At 41.8% G+C, this 21456-nt stretch overlaps 1 protein-coding gene across 1 annotated transcript in view; it reads right to left on the reverse strand.

Moving 5' to 3' along the window:
- Window positions 1-4009: 4009 nt before the first annotated feature.
- The window catches only part of ep400 (E1A binding protein p400), a 48778-nt gene continuing 31331 nt past the window's right edge, over window positions 4010-21456 (reverse strand). The window contains exons 26-52 of the mRNA XM_037681176.1: window positions 21113-21393; window positions 20676-20878; window positions 20108-20277; window positions 17664-17860; window positions 17451-17562; window positions 17025-17294; window positions 16823-16897; window positions 16572-16706; window positions 16435-16479; window positions 14499-14652; window positions 14125-14357; window positions 13862-14035; window positions 13738-13785; window positions 13511-13647; window positions 13276-13332; window positions 13096-13174; window positions 10902-11072; window positions 10770-10815; window positions 10589-10695; window positions 10254-10455; window positions 9056-9171; window positions 8638-8856; window positions 8172-8328; window positions 6996-7144; window positions 5897-6043; window positions 5726-5797; window positions 4010-4810 (exon numbers count right to left, since the gene is read on the reverse strand). Coding sequence (XP_037537104.1) covers window positions 4490-4810; window positions 5726-5797; window positions 5897-6043; window positions 6996-7144; window positions 8172-8328; window positions 8638-8856; window positions 9056-9171; window positions 10254-10455; window positions 10589-10695; window positions 10770-10815; window positions 10902-11072; window positions 13096-13174; window positions 13276-13332; window positions 13511-13647; window positions 13738-13785; window positions 13862-14035; window positions 14125-14357; window positions 14499-14652; window positions 16435-16479; window positions 16572-16706; window positions 16823-16897; window positions 17025-17294; window positions 17451-17562; window positions 17664-17860; window positions 20108-20277; window positions 20676-20878; window positions 21113-21393 — 4077 coding nt within the window. The 3' untranslated portion in view covers window positions 4010-4489. The remainder of the gene's footprint in view (window positions 4811-5725; window positions 5798-5896; window positions 6044-6995; window positions 7145-8171; window positions 8329-8637; window positions 8857-9055; window positions 9172-10253; window positions 10456-10588; window positions 10696-10769; window positions 10816-10901; window positions 11073-13095; window positions 13175-13275; window positions 13333-13510; window positions 13648-13737; window positions 13786-13861; window positions 14036-14124; window positions 14358-14498; window positions 14653-16434; window positions 16480-16571; window positions 16707-16822; window positions 16898-17024; window positions 17295-17450; window positions 17563-17663; window positions 17861-20107; window positions 20278-20675; window positions 20879-21112; window positions 21394-21456) is intronic.

Consider the following 21456-nt stretch of genomic DNA (forward strand, 5'->3'; position numbering starts at 1 on the left):
GTTCATGTAAATAATGTCACCGTAATCAATGGAGGGAAGGAAAGTCACAGATACAAGGCGTTTTCTAGCATTCACAGTTAGACAGAATCTGTTTCTGAAAAAGAAACCCAGTTTAATTTTCAGTTTCTTTACTAGTTGTTCGACATGAATCTTAAAAGAGAGATGTGAGTCGACCAAGACATGTAAATATTTGTAGGAATTGACAAACTCAATAAGAACACCATTTGAGGATGAAATCAGAGGAAGAACTGCTGGGACCGACTTCCTGTTTGAAAAAAGCATCCCTTTGGTTTTGTCGGCGTTTTGGACAAGTTTGAGACAGAACAAATCTGTCTGGATGATGTCAAAAGCTGGAAAACCTCAGCAACTGTTTTAGCTCAATAATAAACAACTGTATCATCAGCATAGAAATGTAAGGATGCATCAGGGATGATATGACCTACATTGCCTATGTAGATTGTGAAGAGGGTGGGATCTAAGACTGAGCCTTGAGGTACACCATTGTTAACTGTTAAATAATTGGAAGTACCGTTATGTTGATATCAGTTTTTTTTTTAAATAGCACCAGTTTACAAAAACGCGCCTCCACATAGCAAAAACAAACAAAACCATGTCCAAATCATAAACCAAGTCAGAGCTATGTTCAAATTAAATTACAAATGTAATATAAATTGATTGAGTTGTTTTTATACATACCAGTACATTATAGAATATCTGCTAGTAAAAGTTCCCTTTCAAAGGAAACTAGATTTTAGTTGCAGCTTCATATGTCTTGACCAATACACATCCTCAGTTCTGGGTTACATTAGTACATGTACTGACACCGTCTCCACTACCAGAAAAGTTAAAAGCTACCCAAACAGAAAACCTTGTCTGAATGCAGAGGTGCGTACCCTGCTGGAAGCCAGGAACACTGCCTTCAGGTCTGGAAGCTCAGACGAGCTGAGTAGGACAAGGAAAGAGCTGGTTGCTGGTATTAAGAGGGCCATGGCCACATATGCACAGAGGATCAAGGGTCAATTCATCTCACAAGACCCTCGGAGCATGTGGAGGGTCATTAAGTACATAACAGATTATAAAGGAAGGAGGGTACAATGCCCCAAAGACCCATCTCTGCCTGATGCCCTCAACAAGTTCTATGCACGCTTTGAAGACCCGAACAGACCACCCAGCACCAGACTCACCTCACCACCGGACGAAGAGCATCTCAGCGTGACCTCAGCAGAAGTAAGGAGTACCTTCAGGAGGATTAATCCGCACAAGGCAACTGGCCCAGACAACATCCCCGGAAAAGTGTTGAAGGAATGTGCTGATCAGCTCTGTGAGGTGTTGGCAGACATCTTTAACACATCACTTACCCTGGAGACAGTTCCCACCTGCCTGAAGACTGCCACCATCATCCCAGTCCCAAAGAGCTCTACAGTGACTGGTCTGAAAGACTATTGGCCAGTAGCCCTCACCCCGATAGTCGCTAAATGCTTCGAAAAACTGGTCATGACTCACATCAAAACAACCATCAACATCAACGAGGACCCTCATCAGTACGCATACCGTGAGAACCGATCAACAGAGGATGCCATCTCCTCTGTGGTCCACACTGCGCTCAACCACCTGGAGCAGAAAAACTCTTACGTACGTATGCTCTTTGTGGACTTCACATCCGCCTTCAACACCATGATCCCCCAAACCCTGATGGACAAACTATCCACACTAGGACTAAGCCCCTCCATTTGCAACTGGGTACTAGACTTTTTAACAAACAGACCACAGTTAGTGAGGATCCACAACTTCTCCTCCTCCACCATAACCCTCAGCACTGGCTCTCCTCAGGGATGTGTGTTGAGCCCCCTCCTGTTTACTCTGCTCACATATGATTGTGCAGCTACCCATCCAGGCTGTCACATTGTAAAGTTTGCAGATGATACAGCGGTGGTGGGATGCATCACAAACAATGATGAGTCCAGCTACAGGCAAGAGGTGGAACACCTGGAGAGCTGGTGCAGAGAGAATAACCTTCACATCAATGTGAAGAAGACAAAGGAGATGATTGTGGACTTCAGAAGGAACAAAAACACCTACACCCCCCTGAACATAAGAGGATCTGCGGTGGAAGTGGTCTCCAGCTACAAGCACTTGGGTGTACACATGAATGACAACCTCAGCTGGAGCAACAACACCACCAGCCTGATCAAGAAAGCTCATCAGAGACTCTACTTCCTCAGACGGCTGAGGCGAGCTGGTCTGGGAAGCTCAGTCCTCACCTCCTTCTACAGGTGTGCAGTGGAGAGCATCCTGTGCTCGAGCATCAATGTGTGGCATGGAGGCTGCACAGCTGCAGAAAGAAAAGCTTTGCAGAGAGTGGTGAAGGCTGCACAGAAATCTGTTGGAATCAGTCTCCCCACCATCACAGACATCTACACCTCCAGATGCAGGAAGAGGGCCACCTGCATCATGAAGGACCCCACCCACCCAGCACACACACTTTTTGCCCCACTCCCCTCAGGAAGGAGGTTAAGGAGCATTAAGTGTAGAACCACTAGACTGAGGAACAGCTTCTACCCTGAGGCTGTTAGACTCATGAATCTCTAACTAGAATAATCACTGTGAAAAACCATATCATGTTGCTGCTGATCTGTTTCATGTTGCTGCTGATCTGTTTCAATGTTGATGTGTTCATGCGTGCACATCTGCTCACAGACTCATGTTCATGTTTGTGCTGATGTTCAATGTTTTATGTTATGAGTGCTTAGTGTATATTTAGTTGATGTTTTTCTTAGTTCATATCTTAGATGTTATTACTGTTTTTCTTATACATTTTATTGTTGGATGTAACTGGGACCCTATGTACATAATTTCGCTCCACCACATGTACCACATGAGAGTGAATGACAATAAAGAAACTCTGACTCTGATATTGTTGTAACCCTCCATGCTGAGCAGCACGTTGGCAACAGTGGAAAGAACGAGTCCCTTTAACAAGAAACTTCCAGCAGAACCAGCATCTGTCTGACTTTTAATACAACTTCAGTTTTAAGGTTTTTATTATTATACTATGGATTTTTGAAAACTCTTGTCTTTATTTGAAACTAATCTTTGCAATTGGCTTATTTTGGTCTTCATCTGAGCTTTGGTCGCATGTCTGTCTGTTCCGGTCTTCTCCAGTGAATTCTTAAGATACATTGTTTTTTTTCTACATAAACCCCATAAATAATAGAAATGAGGAAACACAATGTTTTTTAAAACTAGGAAAACGCTTTTTAAAATAAATGTCACAAGTTATACTAACTTTATTTAGACATGAATTGGGTTTTAAAAAGTATAAATTAAAAATCAAAATTCAACTCAAGTTGCTCTTTACATTGATTTTTTGGTACAACAGTGGAAACACACCTTTAGGTATTAAACCTAGATCAGGTTGTTGTTTCAGAGGCTGACGAGGCGTTCGTCCGTCCATTTGGAAACAAACTCATGAAACGTGGACAGAAGTACGAGACGCTGAACAAACATCAGTGTGGATGAAGCTGGAGAGGAAATGTCTTTATTCTTGCAGTTCTCACCTCACTGCTGTATGATGATTTATTTTTCGAACATGTTCAGCTGTATTTAGTCATTTCACTCTGAAAAGAAAGGCTGTGACAGGATTGTGTGCGTGGAGTGGGGGGTGTAGATGGGACTTTGAGCCCCACATCCCCAGTACAGACTCTGGTTCCAGAATGGCTCCTGTAAACTGGGAGCAGTTATGATGGCCCCAATGAAACGTTTGACCTCAGCCTTGTGTAAAAATGTAAAATAAAACAGGAGTGTGTGTGGCGTGAAGGAAACAAAATTTGGATTTTAAGAACTCAACATTTTCAATTACTTACAACATTTTAATGAAAGGAAAAGGTGAATTTGTGTACAAAAACAAAACACTTTATTACAATTAGGCTGAAAAGTCCAATGAAAACACAACTACTTTACAAGTACAAATGTTTTTGTTGATATTTACAATTGTTTTTTTTCTGATGTCAATAAAAAAAAACCAATTTATGAGTAAACACAAAATACTAAAGTACATGTTTACAGTGTATTTACTCAAATAATAATAATAATAATAATAATAATAATAAAAACACTGCTAAAGCAACGTGCATTTTTTTCCCCACTTAAATATGTAAAAAACAGAAGTGGACATAAAGAGACATTTATGAAGACACTCACACTCAGTCTGTTTACATTAATCATGACGGTGTGGATGTTGGACCGGGCAGTCTCATTTTAAAGTCGCCATGTTCAGGAACAAAACGGGAGCTCGATTCGGTGAGACGTGTTTTGGATACCGTCAGAAATATTGACAGATCTTCAAACAGTTGAGCACTGAGCATGTGGAATCAGTGGGAGTAAAGTGGTTTCTGTGGTTAATGTTGCCAGTTTGGACTCAGACAGCAGGAGATCTCCAACAACCCTTCATCGTGTGTTCAGGCTGCAGAAAAACACTTGCTGGGTCCTCCTAGCTGCTCCCCCCGCTGGGCTTGGCAGGCGTTTTCGCTCGGACGCCCCCTTGGCGAGCCTGATTCTTGGTTGGTTGCTGGGGCTGAGCGGGCTGCTGCACTGGAGACTCTGCAGCAGAGGGGGCAGCAGGCTGCTGAGCGGGGCTGTGCGGAGGCGGTGTCTGGATCTGCGGGGAGGGGGCGGCTGTCACCACCTGCTGCTGGATGATCTTCTGCTGCACCACCTGGGCTGTGGCTGTCCCTGCAGGAATCATCTGCACCTGAGCGGGGGTGGATGTGGCTGCCTGGGTCAGAGTCACCGTCTGAGGCTGGGCCTGGATCTGAACACGAACAACAAACAGTAAAGAGTTCCTGTTCAACACATTCAACGGGATTCTTCTGCTCCTTAATGAGCTACTGGATACAGTTGTCCCTCGCTACTTCACAGTTCGACTTTTGCAGTTTTTCAAAATAAGATTGTACACGAGGAAAAAAAAAGATTGTACATGACACACAACGGTCAACTTTAATATTACTCGTGATTGGGGCAGTACTGGATACAGTAAAAATTTAACAAAAACAAAAAACTTCAGACAGGTGCCGCCATTTTGTAGTTTTTCCTCAATAAGCCAACACCGTATTGCCACACAAAAGGACTACATTTCCCAGAAGCCAACAGTGCTTGTGCCTGTTGCTTTCTGCTGAAATGGAGGGAAAGTTTTGATCCGATCTGTAAAAGTTTGGTCCTTATTCATAGTGACTTTGGAGCTCAGTGGATGCAGAGAGCTGTACGGAACCGACCGGGAATTGGACCAGAACTGGACTTCCAGCCTCAACAGTCAATCTGAGAGCTGCTTGCTGGCCCAGGGAGCCTTTTGAGCGAGGAGGCGTTGCTTGGAGGGTCTGGTGTATTCACCGGAGCTCACCGGGACTTTTTTCATCAGGATTTGGCAACAACTCGATCAGGACCATTGTGTGGTTCTGTTTTCTGTACGTAGCTACTGTGCAGTACGTCTACGCATGTTGTTAAAATGATGCAGGTTTAAGAGTTCAGAACATTGCAAGAGTGTGGGAGGAGTTTATAAAGCCTTAAAATATAAATACTAAAATAAATAACACTCCTACGTGGTGGTTTTTCCACTTATCGCGGGGGGTCCAGAACGTAACGCCGGCGATAAACGAGGGACTACTGTACTTACAACGAGTTAATAAGTTCAACAGATGACAGGTTTCTTATGAAGGACGAGTAAACTGACCTGCTGAGGAGACGACACGAGCTGTTGAATGTTGGCCACAGTTGGCTGCACAATTTGTGGGATTTTAGCCACCTGAGGAGAAACAACAAAGAATTATAGCAGAACACAGATCCATTAAATAATGATAAATATTGTATTTTGCAGACTTGTCTTTTGTCACTGCGACTCCACCTGGATTTGCTGGGTAGTAGTGGGTTTTTGGGTCTGGGTGATGGACGTGGTGGTGTAGAACTGGGGTTTGATGGCTTGTTGGAGTTGTGTGGTGGTAGTGTAGGTCACCTTCTGCTGCTGAGCTGTCTGCGCTGCCTGCATCGTTACCTGCTCGGGAAAAAACACTCAGTTCAATACCCAAACTAAACTAACACCCAAAATACAATTATACAGGTAAGGCACTCAGAAAAATAATTTAAACTGAGGAGATAAACATTTAGTTTGTTCTTTACTAACCTTTAATTTAGGACAAAATAAATGTATATGATAGTAATTAAATACCTTTTTAATGTTCTATTTATAAAATGTATCTTTATTCTGAAAGTAATATTCAGCCATATTTTTCACAAACCCAGCTGTAGAAATGTTTAGAAAAGAGTAATATTTGATTAGACGCCCAATCCACACTTAAAATTTCACGAACATTAATAATGTGATCGTTTTGAACACGCTGTCACCTGACCTGGTTAGAGGGAGAGGAATAAAGCCAGGAGAAAACAAAACCAACAACACCTGCAATTATTAATTTGTAATCTGGAGTGAACTTGGACAAAAGGAAAGAAAATGGACAACTCCAAGAACAGTTCTCTTTAAACAACTTTAACCTGCCCATTTCCTGAATCCGGCTACATGTGGCTCTACAGAAAAACTGAATTCTTTTGAAGGGGTGCAGACCTGTGTAGCATTTAAACTGCAACACAACAGTATCATTTGACAGCACTGTTAATAAGTCATATAGTTATACAGATTAGTATCGGCAAACCACAGGGTGTGAGAAGAGCCTATCTAGATTAAATAAATCAAGTAATTTTTACAACACTTTTGTTGTTCTACACTAAAAGATCGGTCTTATGATGCTTTAACAAAACAGGAAAGCATCTTTACTTATGATTCATAAATCCTTGTGTCTTTTCCATTTAAACTGCAATAATTCAGATTATTTGGGGTCTTCACCAGATGTCAGACGTGGCTTCACCCCTGACCTACATGCATCCACTCCAGCTACATGTTGCCAGTGTTGCTGATGATTTGACAGTAGCTGTAGGTGTGCTGTGATTACCTTCTGCTGTCCAGCAGCCTGTCCCTGCTGTGGCTGCCCTGCTTTCTGCTGGGCTGCAGCCTGAATCGCTGTCGGGTGTTGTGCTTTCTTCATCGGAATCAACTGCTGGACCTGCATCTGGGGGAAAGGCGACGCCAGCACTGGGCCACCTGACAGAGAGGACAAGAAGCAGTGGAACGTCAAGTCATACCAGCACACTGTAATCATATTACAACATTTTACTCATAAAAAAGCTCATAGTTAAACTACATTAGCTTTAAATCCATAACTAGGCCTGTCACGATAACAAATTTTACAGGGCGATTAATTGTCTCAGAAATTATTGCGATAAACGATAATATTGTTTGAAATTTAACAATAATTAGGAATTATTGTCAAATTTAAGAAGAAATGTTTGCGTTTGTTTTGCATGTAGTACCTTTTTTGACCACTAGATGGCAGTATAAGACAGTTTGAACCAAAGGATGGGTAGTGAGGGAGCAAGCAGCGTGTCTCTAAGAAAAATGGGAGGGAGGCCCCTTGACGTGACATGGGCTGTCTCTCCTTCCTTTCTTCAGATCTCAAAATGGCGGATGTTCGGTGTGGTTTGAGCTCTTTTGCATAGCATTTTTCACACAAAGCTTTTAATAAAAAAATCAGTAAACAAGTTCTCAGCTTCTTTTTTGCAGAGAAAAAACTTCTTACACGAAGGCACAAGTTTCAACCGTGAATTTTGGAGCTTCGACAAGACAGAGGTTTTTTCCCCGAGGTCGGTCTGCTAGCTTAGCTCGTAGCTTAGCTTCTCAGCTTAGCTGCTTTTAACGATCCGAAAATGCAATTTTGGATCGTTAAAATGGATTTTAAAGAGAAAAAAGAAGGGGAGGGGTCAGTGAAGAGCACAGGAGTTGAGCTTTTTGTCATGCAGTGTCTTCAGTAGAAAGAGAGAGACACGAAGAAATGACAAAGCCGATAAATGAAAATGAGGTTGAAAATTTTCATTTATCATGCGATTAATTGATTTATTGTTTATTGTGACAGGCCTATCTATAACAAACTTTCTTGCATCCTTTTCTCCTGCATTTACTCTTATGTTTAATATAGTTTAACAGTTTAATCAAAAGAAAACCTAACATGTAGACCATATTTATTTGTGTAAGCAGTGTTGACTTTAACAGAAATGAAAGGTTTTCAACACACCAGCTTTCTGTGCCTGTCCAATAGGAACACTGATTCCTGGCAGTGTGGTGACTCCAGACACCACAGCTGGCACAGACACCACGGGGGGTTTAGTTAGGGTCACCTGAGCCGTCTGTCCTGCCTGGGCCTGAATCTGACCTTGGGCTGGCACTCGAGTCTACGAAACAAAACACAGAATAATTAGCAAGAAGGCTGACACAACCTCATTAGTATTAGCTGAGAGGAGATCACACAGAATTAATTAATTGAGATATTACTCTATGAGCCAAATGTGTCCTGTTTAAGAGATTGGTAGTGTAAGTGATTTCACTGAGCTACATTATACATCTTTTCTATGTGTGTTTACTGTGCTCAATGTGAATTCTGAGCATCTGTGCAGCTACAACTTATTTTGCTACTACTGTATGTATGTATGAAGAAATCCAAAAAAAAAAAAAGAATTTATTATTATTTTTTTCCATCTTACCAGTCTGGCCACCTGAACGGTGTTTGTAGCCAGTAGAGTTCCAGTTCTGGGTGCTGCCACCGTTGCTATCTGTGGACTAGCTTGGCCGGCCTGAGCGGGCTGCACCTGGGCGGTCTGCTGGGTCACTGCAGCTTGCTGTCCCTGAGCTGCTGCCACTGCTGCAGCTACCTGCTGCTGCTGCTGTAACGGCACCTTTTGTTTCTGCATTTTTATCAACTCCTGAAAACAAACATATAAACAAGTTAGGTGACACACCTTTTATTATAAACATTTTTGTACAGATTAAATCAGAATTATTGCAACGACTGCAACCCTTTTAACATCTCGGTTAATTTTTAACTGAACCATGCTTCTATTTTTCTTTAAAGGGACTTGCACGAGTCGTTTTGTGCCATATGTATAGATGCTACAGGTGTACCTGAGGTTTGTTTACAGCTTTGATCTGAGGGGAAGTAGCCTGCTGCTGATGTTGCTGCTGCAGTCGGAGCATCTGCAGGTATGTTGGAGCCTTGTGTGTCAACTGCATACCTGTGCCTGAAAAACAACACAATTTGGATGTGTAAGAACAGTTACTGTATTTTCCGCCGTACACGTCGCTCCACCCTATAAAGTCGCATCAGTCCAAATATGTCAAATAAATTGGAAAAATCCATAAAGACGTCGCTTTGCTGCATATGTCACATCCGTTATGCGTCACCTCTGACATGTTGCGTTTGTTACGCGTCACCGCTGACAACTGGGAAATGTGGGTCGGTGTTGTCAAAAATCGATTGGCTGCCAAATGGCGGCCGCAGGAGCGTGCACGGGAGAACTTAACAAGAATTTAACACTTAAAAACAATTATTTATTTGCTCGACTTTATAGTAAAGATGTGTCTCAGTCTAATGTTTGCTTAATAAAAGGACTGTAACAGTCAAATCAGCTGCATTTAAAATGTATTCGCTGCCTCGGTGCTCCGGGAGCGCGCAGACAGGGAGGAAAAAAGAAAGGAGGAATCTGCACGTTTCTTCAAAATGTAACAAGAAAAGCACCTAAAACAATTATTTGTTTGCTCGAAATTATAGCAAAGGTGTGTCTCAGTTGAACTTTTACTTAATAAATGCACTTCAATGGTCAAATGAGCTGCATTTTGCCGGGGCGGTGCAGCTGGTTTGACGGTTGCTCCAAGCAGCGAGCAGAACGAAGGTGGCAGGCTTTGGCAAGCCGATTGTGTCATTAATAGCTCGTGAAGATTCTCAGTCATCCAGGACATGGTAAATTCAAAAAAGTTCAAGACAAAAACAATAAAGTATAAAGTATAATAAATAAAGTCCAGTTGTTTTGGTCTTGAACTTTTTTGAATTTGTCATTACTTTTAACTCTTACATGATACAACGGCATACCTTACTACTCGAGTGCAATCTAGTGGCTGAAAAAATGGTAGTGTTTAATATTTGCAGTCAGAATGAATGAAAACAGTCATATCTCAGCCAAAAATTGGTTTATAAATATGGGAAAAAATCCATAAATATGTTGCTTCGGCGTATAAGTCGCAAATGCAAATTATGCAAAAATGTGACGTATAGGGTGAAAAATACGGTAAATTTAGGGAAAACAACCTGACTTAGGTTCTGTACCTTGTGTTACTTGTGGAACCAGTGGGCGGTTCTGTGACTGCACTGGGCTTAGAGTTGTAGAAACGACTGCGGATGCGGACACTGGAGTCACGGCTCTAACGCTCTGGCCCGCAGCTATCGCAACCACTTCGGTGGGAGCAGCAGCAGCAGTGACAGCCCTCTGTTGTGCATGGACCACCTGGGCTCCAGCTGCACCTGCAGGCTGAATTGGCAATGAAAACAAGAAAACGAACAAAGATTATATCATCTTTCTGAATACAAAGTCTGGTAGCCAGCTCAAAGATGATTTGTGCCATTGTAAATTAATTCCAGGGCTGCATTAATAAGTGACTCACAGACAGGGTGCCTGGTATGACTGGAGATGCCAGGCGTTTATTGGCCTGAAAGGGACTTGGGGGGACGCCAGCTACTGTGTTCACAATCACATTCCCTCCTACAGTGGCTTGAAGAAACACAGAAATTAATTCACTGATAAAACATTGCCGGCACTGTAACAAAGTGCTGTGTGGAACATACCAGCCTGAATAGTTGTGCCTACAGTGACATTTTTAATTGCTCCAGTCTAAAAAAACATCAAATGTGTGTTATACTTTCACTTATTAAACATTTGTTTTAATATGAACAACTAATAGATGTGTTGACTCTCACCAGTACTGCTGCATTAGGCACAGCAGTGGCTCCAGGCACTCCTGCAGCCTGAGGGACCTGAGCTTGGCCAGCAGCAGGAGTCTGGGCCTGACCAGGTGCAACCTGGGCCTGAGGAGCTCCAGCCTGCTGCTGCTGGGCTAACTGCTGGGCCTTCTGCTGCTCTGCAAGGGCCTGCAAACAAATAAAAAAGATGACATCTAACACACATTTAAGACCCAGGTAGGGTGGAACCACATCTCAAATTCTAACATTTAGCTTTTAAGCTCTTTACTTTGAAAACAAGCTTGTGGACAACACTCATCGTGGAAGAAAAAAAATCAAACATTGGAAGCCAATAAAAAAAAACAAAAAACAACTTCAATAATGGTAAGATGCAAATATCAAAGTTGCATTTTTAAAGAATTACAATACCATTCTATTTATAGAGCACTTAAAACAGCTACAAGGCCAACCAAAGTGCTGTACAGAGAGAACAGACAACACACAAAGCAAAATACAAAATGAAGTAAATCAGAATATAGACATAAAATCGATGCAGATAATAAATATGACGACAAACCAGTGTGGAGCATACAGGTTCAAATCACAGATCATCTGGTGTTGAAAGCTACTGAATAGTAGTGAGTTTTTAAACGGGATTTGAAAACCAAGAGGGAGGGGACCTGTCTGACAAGCAGAGGTAACTCGTTCCAAAGTCTTGGTCCTGCTACAGAGAAGGCCCTGTCCCCTCTGCCATTATTTTGAACTGGATTTGAAGGTGAACCGGTAGCCAGTGCAGTGAGGCCAAAACTGGTGTAAAGTGCTCTCTTTTGTCTGTACTGGTAAAAAATCGGGCTGCTGCATTCTGGACCAGTTGTAGTCGTGCAATGGAGGTTTGACTGATACCAAACAGGAGTGAATTGCAGTAATCAAGCCTAGATGTAATGAATGCATGTATTACTGTCTCCAGGTTCTTTTTGGACAATATGGGCTTCAGTTTAGACAGCCGCCTCAGCTGGAAGAAACATGATTTAACAATCATGTTTACATGATTGTTAAGTTTCATGGAAGGGTCCATTATTACTCCCAGATTAGTGACTCTGTTTTTCTGACAGAGTTAGAGTGGAAAGGTCGATGCAGTGGTTTGTGATCGTGTCATTGGGAGGGAACAACATGACTTCAGACTTCTTTTCATTGAAACTTAAGAAGTTTAAAGTCATCCAGTCCCTGATGTCAGCCAGGCAGTCGAGCAGAGGTTGAATAGAGCATGTACCATTGTGTCTTAGGGGGAAGTAAATATGACAGTCGTCGGCATAGAAGTGAAAGGGCATGTTGTGTTTCCGGAAAATAGCACCAAGTGGTAGCAGGTATAGAAAGAATAGGAGGGGACCCAGGACGGGCCCCTGCGGAACCCCCCATTTAAGCTCTGTCGCTGCTGAACTAAAATCCTTGATGGAGACGCAAAAGGATCTGTCAGTGAGGTAAGATCTGAACCAAGTGAGGGCTGACCCTGTGATGCCCACCCACTGCTCCAACCTAGCAATGAGGATCTCATGGTCGATGGTGTCAAAGGCGGCTGTGAGGTCCAACAGGACAAGCAACACAGAATCACTGTGGATCTGAAGATGTCATTAAAAACCTTCAACAGGGCAGTTTCAGTGCTATGGAGAGGTTTAAAGCCAGATTGGAAAAGCTCTAAGATGGCGTGATCCTTAAGGAAGCACTTCAACTGGGACTCAACTATTTTCTCCAGTAGTTTAGAAACAAATGGGAGTTTGGAGACAGGCCGGTAGTTGGAAACGACTGAGGGGTCAAGGTTTGTTTTTTTCAGGAGAGGCTGGACAGCAGCATGTTTAAAGGTTTTTGGCACCATGCCAGTGGATAAACTACTGTTTACTATATCAAGAATGGACGGACCTAGAGTAGGAAAAACCTCCTTTAGTAGTCGAGGGGGAACCACATCAAAGGGGGAACCAGAAGGTTTCAAGCTGCACATGACCTGCTCTAGAGAAGATAGAGTGATGGGTTCAAAATGGTCAAATAGAGCTACAGACTGAGGTGGGATGGATGGGTCATGAGTTGGAGGGAAAATGAGAGCCTGATAATTACGATAAATTATATTTCTGATTAGCTATACAAAAACTGATCAAACATGTTCTTATTTATTGAAATAAAGCTATAAAACTTCCACATAAACATACACACTGATGTTCACCTTTTTCTCTTTAGCAATTCTTTCAGCGCGTTGAGAGGCCACCTGAATGGGGGGCAGGGGTTTGTCATAGCTGATCCCACTAAGGGAGGAGAAAAACGTGTTTTTTATTTTTTTTAATGGATTTGAGATTAAGATTCAATATTGAAAGTATTAAAATTTGTATTTTTTTTTCAAACATACCTTTCTGCCAAAACTGATGCATGTTTGGGATTCTTCTGAAATGGATTCATACCGAGCCTGTAAGCAGCATTAAAATATTAATATAAAAGTTTCTAATATGAATGAAGAAAAACGAACACGTGGCTTTTGGTCTCTGTTTATCAAGTTTAGCCCACGTAAACTGATAATACAGCAATAGTTTATTTACAAGATCACTTGAAGTATACTGGCACGTTTTGTGTAAACAGATACTCACAGTGGTTTGATGGGTGGGCTTCTCTTGCTGGCAATTATTTTCATGATTTCAAAGCGACTGTTGTATAGCTGAATTTGGGAGGAATTGTCATCTTGGGTGTAGATCTGGCAGGTCCTCAGAGGACGACTGTTCTTAGACTGAACACGAGGTGGGAAACAACAAAATTCAAACCAGGATTTCAAAAGCAAAGCAATGTACACACAGAAAAGTAAAATCAGACAGGATACCTTGTATATGCTCTTAGTTTTCTTCTTAGGGTTGGCCTCATACACCAGCTGAAAAATGTATAAAATGAGTTAGACAAATAAGCAGAAGCTGAGGACTCCAATTTTAAAGCAGAATAGAACGTACCTTTCCCTCTTCTCTGGGAATGATGACATTTTCATAGCGGTTGCGACACTGTTTGGGTGAGCGGTAGATGCGGCTGCAGGAGTTCACCACATCGCTCACCAGGTCCCAGTTAGGTGTGTGAGCAGGAGACACGATCGTCAGGTTCAGAGGCAACTCCAGCAGCTGTTTTACAGCCTAACAAACACACCATAAGGATCATTTGATCAGTTATTAATTAGCTTTGACGAAAAGTCCATGATGCGTGCAGTTAGTAAAGGCATCACCTGCAGCAGAGCCCAGTCTTCACTGATGAGCCACTCTGGGTTGTCCTGACCAGCCTCCATGGCAGGTTTAACCAGCGAGGGCAGGGGTTTGGCAAAAGGAACCTGCTGCTTGAGGGAGAAGTTTTTTTTCTGGTCTTTGCTCTCACGGCGAACTTTGAGCATGCTGGCTTTTTCAAAAAGAGAGCGTGGAGGTATGACTGTCTCCCCGTGGCCCTTCTTCTTCTTTCTGGCTGCTGCTGGACAGAAACAGACAAGCAATGCAATAAACAAACGTACAAACGGCCACATACTTAAACTTGCATCTAATTTCATAAGTGGTATGGTATGACACATAAATTTCAAAAGCTGAAACTTTTAAAGAATTTATTTTTTACCGGAGGGGTCCATCTTAAGCCTCTTGTGCTCTTTGCGAATGTAGATTGGAGGCAGTTTGGACTCTGGTATGGGTGTGGTGTCATACATTAACATCATCACAGAATCAATGTAAATATCGTTGTCATCTTGTGGCGGAGTGGGAGGAGTCCAAAGCTGTAATGGAAAGTTAAACGTTACAAATGAGGGAATGGTAAGAGAGTTATTTATTAGGGTGTTTTGTATCCGTCATGGCCTCAGCCACCCATTGGTAAAATCGGCTCAGCAATCACTTTCGACCCATAATTTTTCATTGCATTTACAGCTAATTATTAACCTGTACTATTTGGTTATTTAATTTGTTAAAACTTATATTTTTACCTAACAATGCTATTATTGAGTGCACATATGAACACATGTGGTATTAAAATGGTAATAATTAATTATGTTTGTCTTTAGAGTTAGCTGGCCGGGTGTCTCCTGGTGGAGCAAAATTCATGGGCAGGGACCGAGTTTAAAATCTAAGAGCCAGCTCATGTGGTTTTCACATGTACATGTTAGCTACTGGTGGGTGTAAGTGCAGGTATTTAAGGTTGGAGTACATTGTTTTCAGTTTAGTCATAATTGATGAAAATTTGTTTCCCCCTGCACGTGTAATTTATTTTGGTCAAACCATTACGTAAGTACCCACTTGTGTCACTGTGTTGGGTCACTCCAGTTATGTTGCCTCAGCGTACAGTTAACCATTTGCTAGGTTACATTTTTGAGTATAGTTATATTTAGTTGACCCTCTTTCATAGGTCAAAGTAAATGATTACTGTACTTTTTGGTGTATAAGCCGCTACTTTTTTAAACGGGCTTTGAACAGTGTTGCCAGATAAGAGTCGAGGTTTTCCAGCCCAAAAATCTGTTAAAAAACCTCACATCACATAAAAATTCGCCCAATCAATACATTGTTATATTTACTGTTTGAACATGAATGCACATGAGTACAACCCAAGGTAATTTAACAATATGTGACAAAACGCAACAATCCAACAAAATGTTCCCAGTTCCCAGCAAAATCAGAATGAAACCCCCAACCAATTGGCAGTAAACCCCCCAAACTGGCAGCACTGGCTTTGAACCCCACAGATTATACAATGATGTGGCTAATTTATGGATTTTTTTTTTTGACAGACTAACGAGCTTCCTGACACCAAAAATATTTAGCTTCGTCACACCCGGGTGCTCACATAGCTGCCCAGTACACGTCTCTCTTGTGGGGTGGGTCCTCATGACCCAATGGGACTACCTGTATAAATAAAGGTAAAAAAAATAAATAAAATCTAACCAATAAAATTACTGGACAGGTCAGTCGAACCAATGGAACGGTGTGTGTGTGTGTGTGTGGGTCTCACTTTTGCTCTACGGAGAGGAGGACAGCTTGACGATTGCATTTGTTTTTTAACCAGCCGTGTTAAAGGCATTGTTCAGAATTTTTTTTTTTTACTGTACTGTACACATTTGTGTACGTTACTGGTACGTATTTAATTAAAAGTTTTAAAAAATCTTTGTGTAAATATATTGTTACAACGTGAACACCTGCGGCTTATACACAAGCGTGGCTTATATAAGCACAAACTTTTATTTTTTTAATTTAATTTAGTGTTTGCGCATTATATTTGGGTGCACTCTCTAGACCAGAAATTACGGTAACTGGATTTTTGTTACTTTGAATTTTGTTGGGTAAATAAGTCAAATTTTTAAAGACATTTTTCTTTCTTTTATGCTTTCACTGCTTGGTCCCTGACAGAACCAAAACACTTAAAAAAAAAAACAGTTGTTAGTGAAAAAAATAAAACAAATTGTACACAATCCATCATATTCCACAAGAATTGGTGTTAAAAAAAAAAAGATACTAGTTGCTGGTGCAATTTGTAAAAGTTTTCTCCAAACATGCCATATTCGGTGTCTTACCGGCATTATTTCTGTTTGACCATCCTCTGCATCAAATACATACTCCTGTTGAAGTACAACAAAGGTTAGTATCAACAAATGTGGAATGCAAACCAAACTTTTTTTTTTGATCAGCAAAGATTAGAGCAGGCAACCACCATGTTGTAAGCGTCCTCTCTGGTGTAAGTGAATAGATCTTCTTCTCCCTCTGCCATATGGTGCTCTTCCTCCTCCTCCTTCAGTTTCTGCAGCTGTTTCACCTCCCAGCCTCTCTTGAAACACTCCAACTTCTCCTGGAGAAAATAAACACAACGCATCAATTAGTCGAGCTTATCAAAGGACAAACACTATTTTTAACAGTTTGGACAACATGGGCGTAAATACGTATGAGGGTGAATCAAATCCTCACCTTGAGTGCAGCTTCATCATCACTGATGTTAAGGTACTCCAGATAATGCAGGGCATATCTTTCGATAGGAGTTAGCTGTTTTTAAGATAAGGAACAACACAAATTACTTCAACAGCAGCAGCATTTCTTTAAGCTAGTTTATTTAGTCTTTCAGTTCACAAAGCTTAAACTATTTTTGATAATCTACAGAAAGTAAAGCTACCTGTTCCATGACTGCATTCAGCTCTTCTGTCAGACCAGGCTCTTCTCCAGTCTGGCTCTCTGACTCCTCTGTTGGCTCTTTGCCTCCCAACTCTTCCTCTTCCTCCTTTGGTTCAGCATCCAGGTTGATACTGCGGAGAGCCTGGATGTAGGGTCTCGCTACTTTGGGAGAAATGGATTCTGAGGCTGACGGCTCCTGGTGAAGTACCACGAACTCTTCTACCTTCACGTCTGAACCCGCCTCTACTTCAAACAGATCTTGGATTGTCCGCTAGAGACACACAATATGGGACCGTTACACTATGTTAAATGAAACTAGTTATAATTCTTATAAATGCCAATTTGACAGCTGGTTTCTTTACCGCGTACTGGGATATGAGTGACTGCAGATTACAATTAAAATAAAGACACACTTGACTATTCATACCTGTGTGAGGAAAGCCAAGGTGTAGTCAGTGCCCTGAGCAGCCACTTCCCTTATGAGGTCCTTGGTGCCATTTTTTAACAATTTCTCTTCAATAGAATTCCCACTCTCCAATCTGATCCATAATCAAAACATGCACACAAAGTCACTCAAGTCCTCAACTATTACTGTTCAGGTTAAGATCCTAAACGGTTACATTTGTTTTAAAACTTTTACCTGTATATATGAATGTCCTTGGATCGCCCGACTTTGTCACACCACTCCTGGGTGCGGGCGTCCATAGTTGGGTTGAGGTCTGTGTCATAGAAGATGATGGTGTCCGCGTCGACCATGGTCCCAACTGCAGAGCAGCAGCGGTTGGTCAGGATGCTGCAGAACACCTGCCTGCTCCTGTTAAACTTCTTCATGTTTTCCTGCAGATCCATTAGGCACATTAAAAGTGTGGGGAAATAAATGCTAAAAGAGCAGCTGGCAATCTAACTACAGTCAATGTTGTAAGTGTAAAATATGACAGTGAACAATAAAGCATGTAAACTAACATGCACAATTGTCTTTTAAATAACCAAAGTGTGCTAAAATATGAGACACAGACTTTTTCCATCACTGACTGTAATATATCAGCGTAAGGTCAGTATCTGTGCATAAATAATTGAATGCTGTCACTTCACTAGATTATTAAAGCTATTTATGTTACTCATTTCAGATTTCCAAAGAGCTATATATAACCTAATTGTTGAGTTTACAGTGCATTGCAGTGGTACCCAGTAAGGCAAAACAAAGGTATATTAGTACCTACTGAAAGACTAGGAAAGCAGGGTTGTGCTGCAGTGAGAGACCCTTATATCCCTAGGACCAGACATGGTACAGGAGGAGCGCACTAAAAGTGCATTAATATTCCCATCATGTTCAGCAGGTGCCAATGTCAACAGTAGCACTGTCTTAAAGCAGGGGTCCACAACCCTAGTCATCGTAGCCCAATGTCCTGCATGTTTTAGCTGTTTCTCTGCATCAACACACCATATTCAAATAACTGAATTGCCTAATCAGAATGTCACAAAGTTTAGCAGAACCCTGTCAATGACTTGTTCAATTCAGTCATGTGTGTCATGAAGATCAGGGTTGGAGACCTCTGTTTTAAATGACAGATGTTTGAGGTCACCCTTCTCTAGAGCATATGTTTCAAACTCAAGGCCCGGGGGCCAAATGTGGCCTTTGTTGACATCTTATCTGGCCCTCAAGGTGATATGTGAAACATGCAATACTTCTATCTCTTGATTTTTTTCAGTAATCTTTGATTATGATGTTGAAAGCACAACAGAGAACACCAAATGAGACAAATCAAACTCTTGTTGAGGAACCTGTGGCCAAGAAAAGATGTTGGGTATCTGATTTGAGTTAATGTAGTTTTTGAAATTGGCCCTTAGTTTGAAAAAGGTTTTAATTTTGGCCCCTTTTTTAAGGGAGTTTGACACTCCTGTTCTAGAGGCTCAAATGAGGGGCTAGAGAGGCCCTCCAACACAACTGACATCCCACAAAGGAGCCAGGGGCCTGAAGACAGGAAGAAGCCTGGACCTTCCTTCATAAAATAGACCACCAAAGGGTATCGTCTGGCTGTTCTCCTCTCAAAACCCACATGGCAGCCAGGTACAATTTAATTATAAAGAAGGCCTTTTGTTTGTCAATTAACTCCTACAAACCAAATCCCCCCAACGGGGCATTAAAGAGAAATGCCTCCTTTCAAAGCACCACTCCTCAAGCACCCTACACTTACTCATATAGGGACCAATTGGAGGGAGTCCTAGCAGTCTGAAAGGTACTCATCATTCTGAGGAAGCCACACTGCATCTAAATTATACCACTCACAGGCCAGGCCCATAACTTCAGGTGTTTTGGGTGTGGATGAAACTTTATCTTCCTGCCAAAGACGACATGTCCTCCCATAGCAGGAGTTTCCACAACTGTCCACTGATATATATCTTCATCAGCCAGGACATTGCTGACCAGTGTGGAGCCATCAGGATCAGCGTGTGGTGGCGCTACCTCACTCTGGATAGTCAGGCTATCAGAGCCAGGGTGAAAGGTGTACAGAAAAACGCACGGCCAAGTGTGTGCTAGCGTGTCCACACTGAAGGGTGCAACTCTGATCATGCATGGAAAAAACAGCATGTTCTCCAAGTAGGCAAACACATCCACCATCGCCCGCCCAAAGCGGAACCACACCTTTGCCACAACGTTCAGACGTGGAGTCTCTGTACAGTGGCACTCTGACGAGCAAATCAGCCTCGTGGTTTAGAGCTCGAGACATGGGTGGCTCTGAGTGACAGGAGATGCCTTCTGCTCCATAAGATCAGTTAGCATAAGATCATGCCATTTTACTGGAATATAGTCTTTTTAAACTAAAGAAACTGATTAAATTATATTTAAATTATGTTTGTATAGTTTTGTATTAGTCTCCGCCTCAGGAGAAAGATGTCTCCCTTTTGGGTGTTACAGCAAGATCACTGTTCCTCTTCAGTACACACTGTAAGGGCTCATTAACTGTTATACTTGGCTCTAACTTATTATTATATATATCCCTCACAAAGAAACGGCAAAACATAAACACTAAAGTGTTAAAATATTGTTTTCAAAATTAGATAAAATGTTGGTGATATTTTTACCTGTCTTTCATCACAAGTGAGGCTTTCATCAATGCGCATATATGTGAGCTGCCTGTAATCCAGGAAGGCCTCCAAGATGTCCAGCATCTTCAACATCTGAGTGAAGATGAGGACACGCCTGCTCTCTGATCTGAGCTTCTGCAGTAGAATTGCAAGAGCCTCCAGTTTACCTAGTGAAAGAAAAATAAATGCTAAAGTTATTCTTTTTGCCATTCCTATATATTCTGGTTTCTGGAAGCCTAAATAATTAACCTGAGCTACATGAAAGCTTCATGAACACTGAGCTTACAGATGCTGCTAACAGTGTGTAGCACTATATTATTGAATGCAAGAAAATGTGAAGCATGGATGTCAATTTCACTAATGTAGAAAAGAGCAAAACGTGGGCTCAGTTTTTCAGCCTGTGTACGTTGGAGGATAGGATTAAAAAAAAAAAACAAGCAAGCTCCATTTAATTTTGTTAGCTGGGTGTTTGGCAGTTTCAGCTTGTCACCGTTTAAGGCTAGATGAAATGGAGCAGATAAACTAGGTAAGCAACAAGACAGGTACATAAAGAAACTGAACTAACCTGAATCCATCTGCATTAACTGTAAGTCAGTATAACTCAAGAGACATCTGGATGCTAAGTGATGGATGTCTGCACTGTGGGGTGCAGAGGCCTCCAGCAGCCTCTTCTGAAAGGACTTGTGTTCAAGGCTGTAGGAAACAGGTGGATTGGCTGCATACAGGTGAGGAGGTGGAGCTACAGCTGGAGACACCACGCATGTCAGCCTGCAAGACAGCAACAGCAGTAAATAACTGGCATGATATGGAGATACATGATATAGGTCTTTATTTAAATTAGTAAATAAAATATAGGGCTCATTAAAAAACTAGGTGAACTAAATTTCTATTTTAGAATAGAGAATAGTCATAAACCCTCCAAAAGCATGGCTACCAATTAATAGAGATGCAGTGAATGGACTGGAGTCATGAATAATAAAAAAGGCAATTTAAACTGATTACCTCTTGATCAGACTTTGGGCAGCCTCCAGGCGGTTCTCCGTGGTAAGCAGAGTGGACTGCAGTGTAGAAGTTGAACCTACACATGTTCTCTGAGCCCTGACACAGTTCTCACTGCCTACCCACCTCCAGCCTCCAGCAGAGTGACCAGGACCTGGGCTCAGGGTGCATGCCTGCAGAACATCTGCCCCGTACAGCACTCTGCGGCTGCAGCGCTGCTCATTCGCTTCAAACAAGCGGCTCAGACGTTCCTTTAGGAGGGGGGTCTTTTCTTCTAAAGGCTCCTGAACATAACCGTGACAAAATGATGTAATCACTGATTTTTGAAATAAATAAGTAATTAAATT

The sequence above is a fragment of the Nematolebias whitei genome, chromosome 8 (genome assembly GCF_014905685.2).
Source record: "Nematolebias whitei isolate Nwh7 chromosome 8, NemWhi1, whole genome shotgun sequence".
NCBI classification, from domain to species: domain Eukaryota; kingdom Metazoa; phylum Chordata; class Actinopteri; order Cyprinodontiformes; family Rivulidae; genus Nematolebias; species Nematolebias whitei.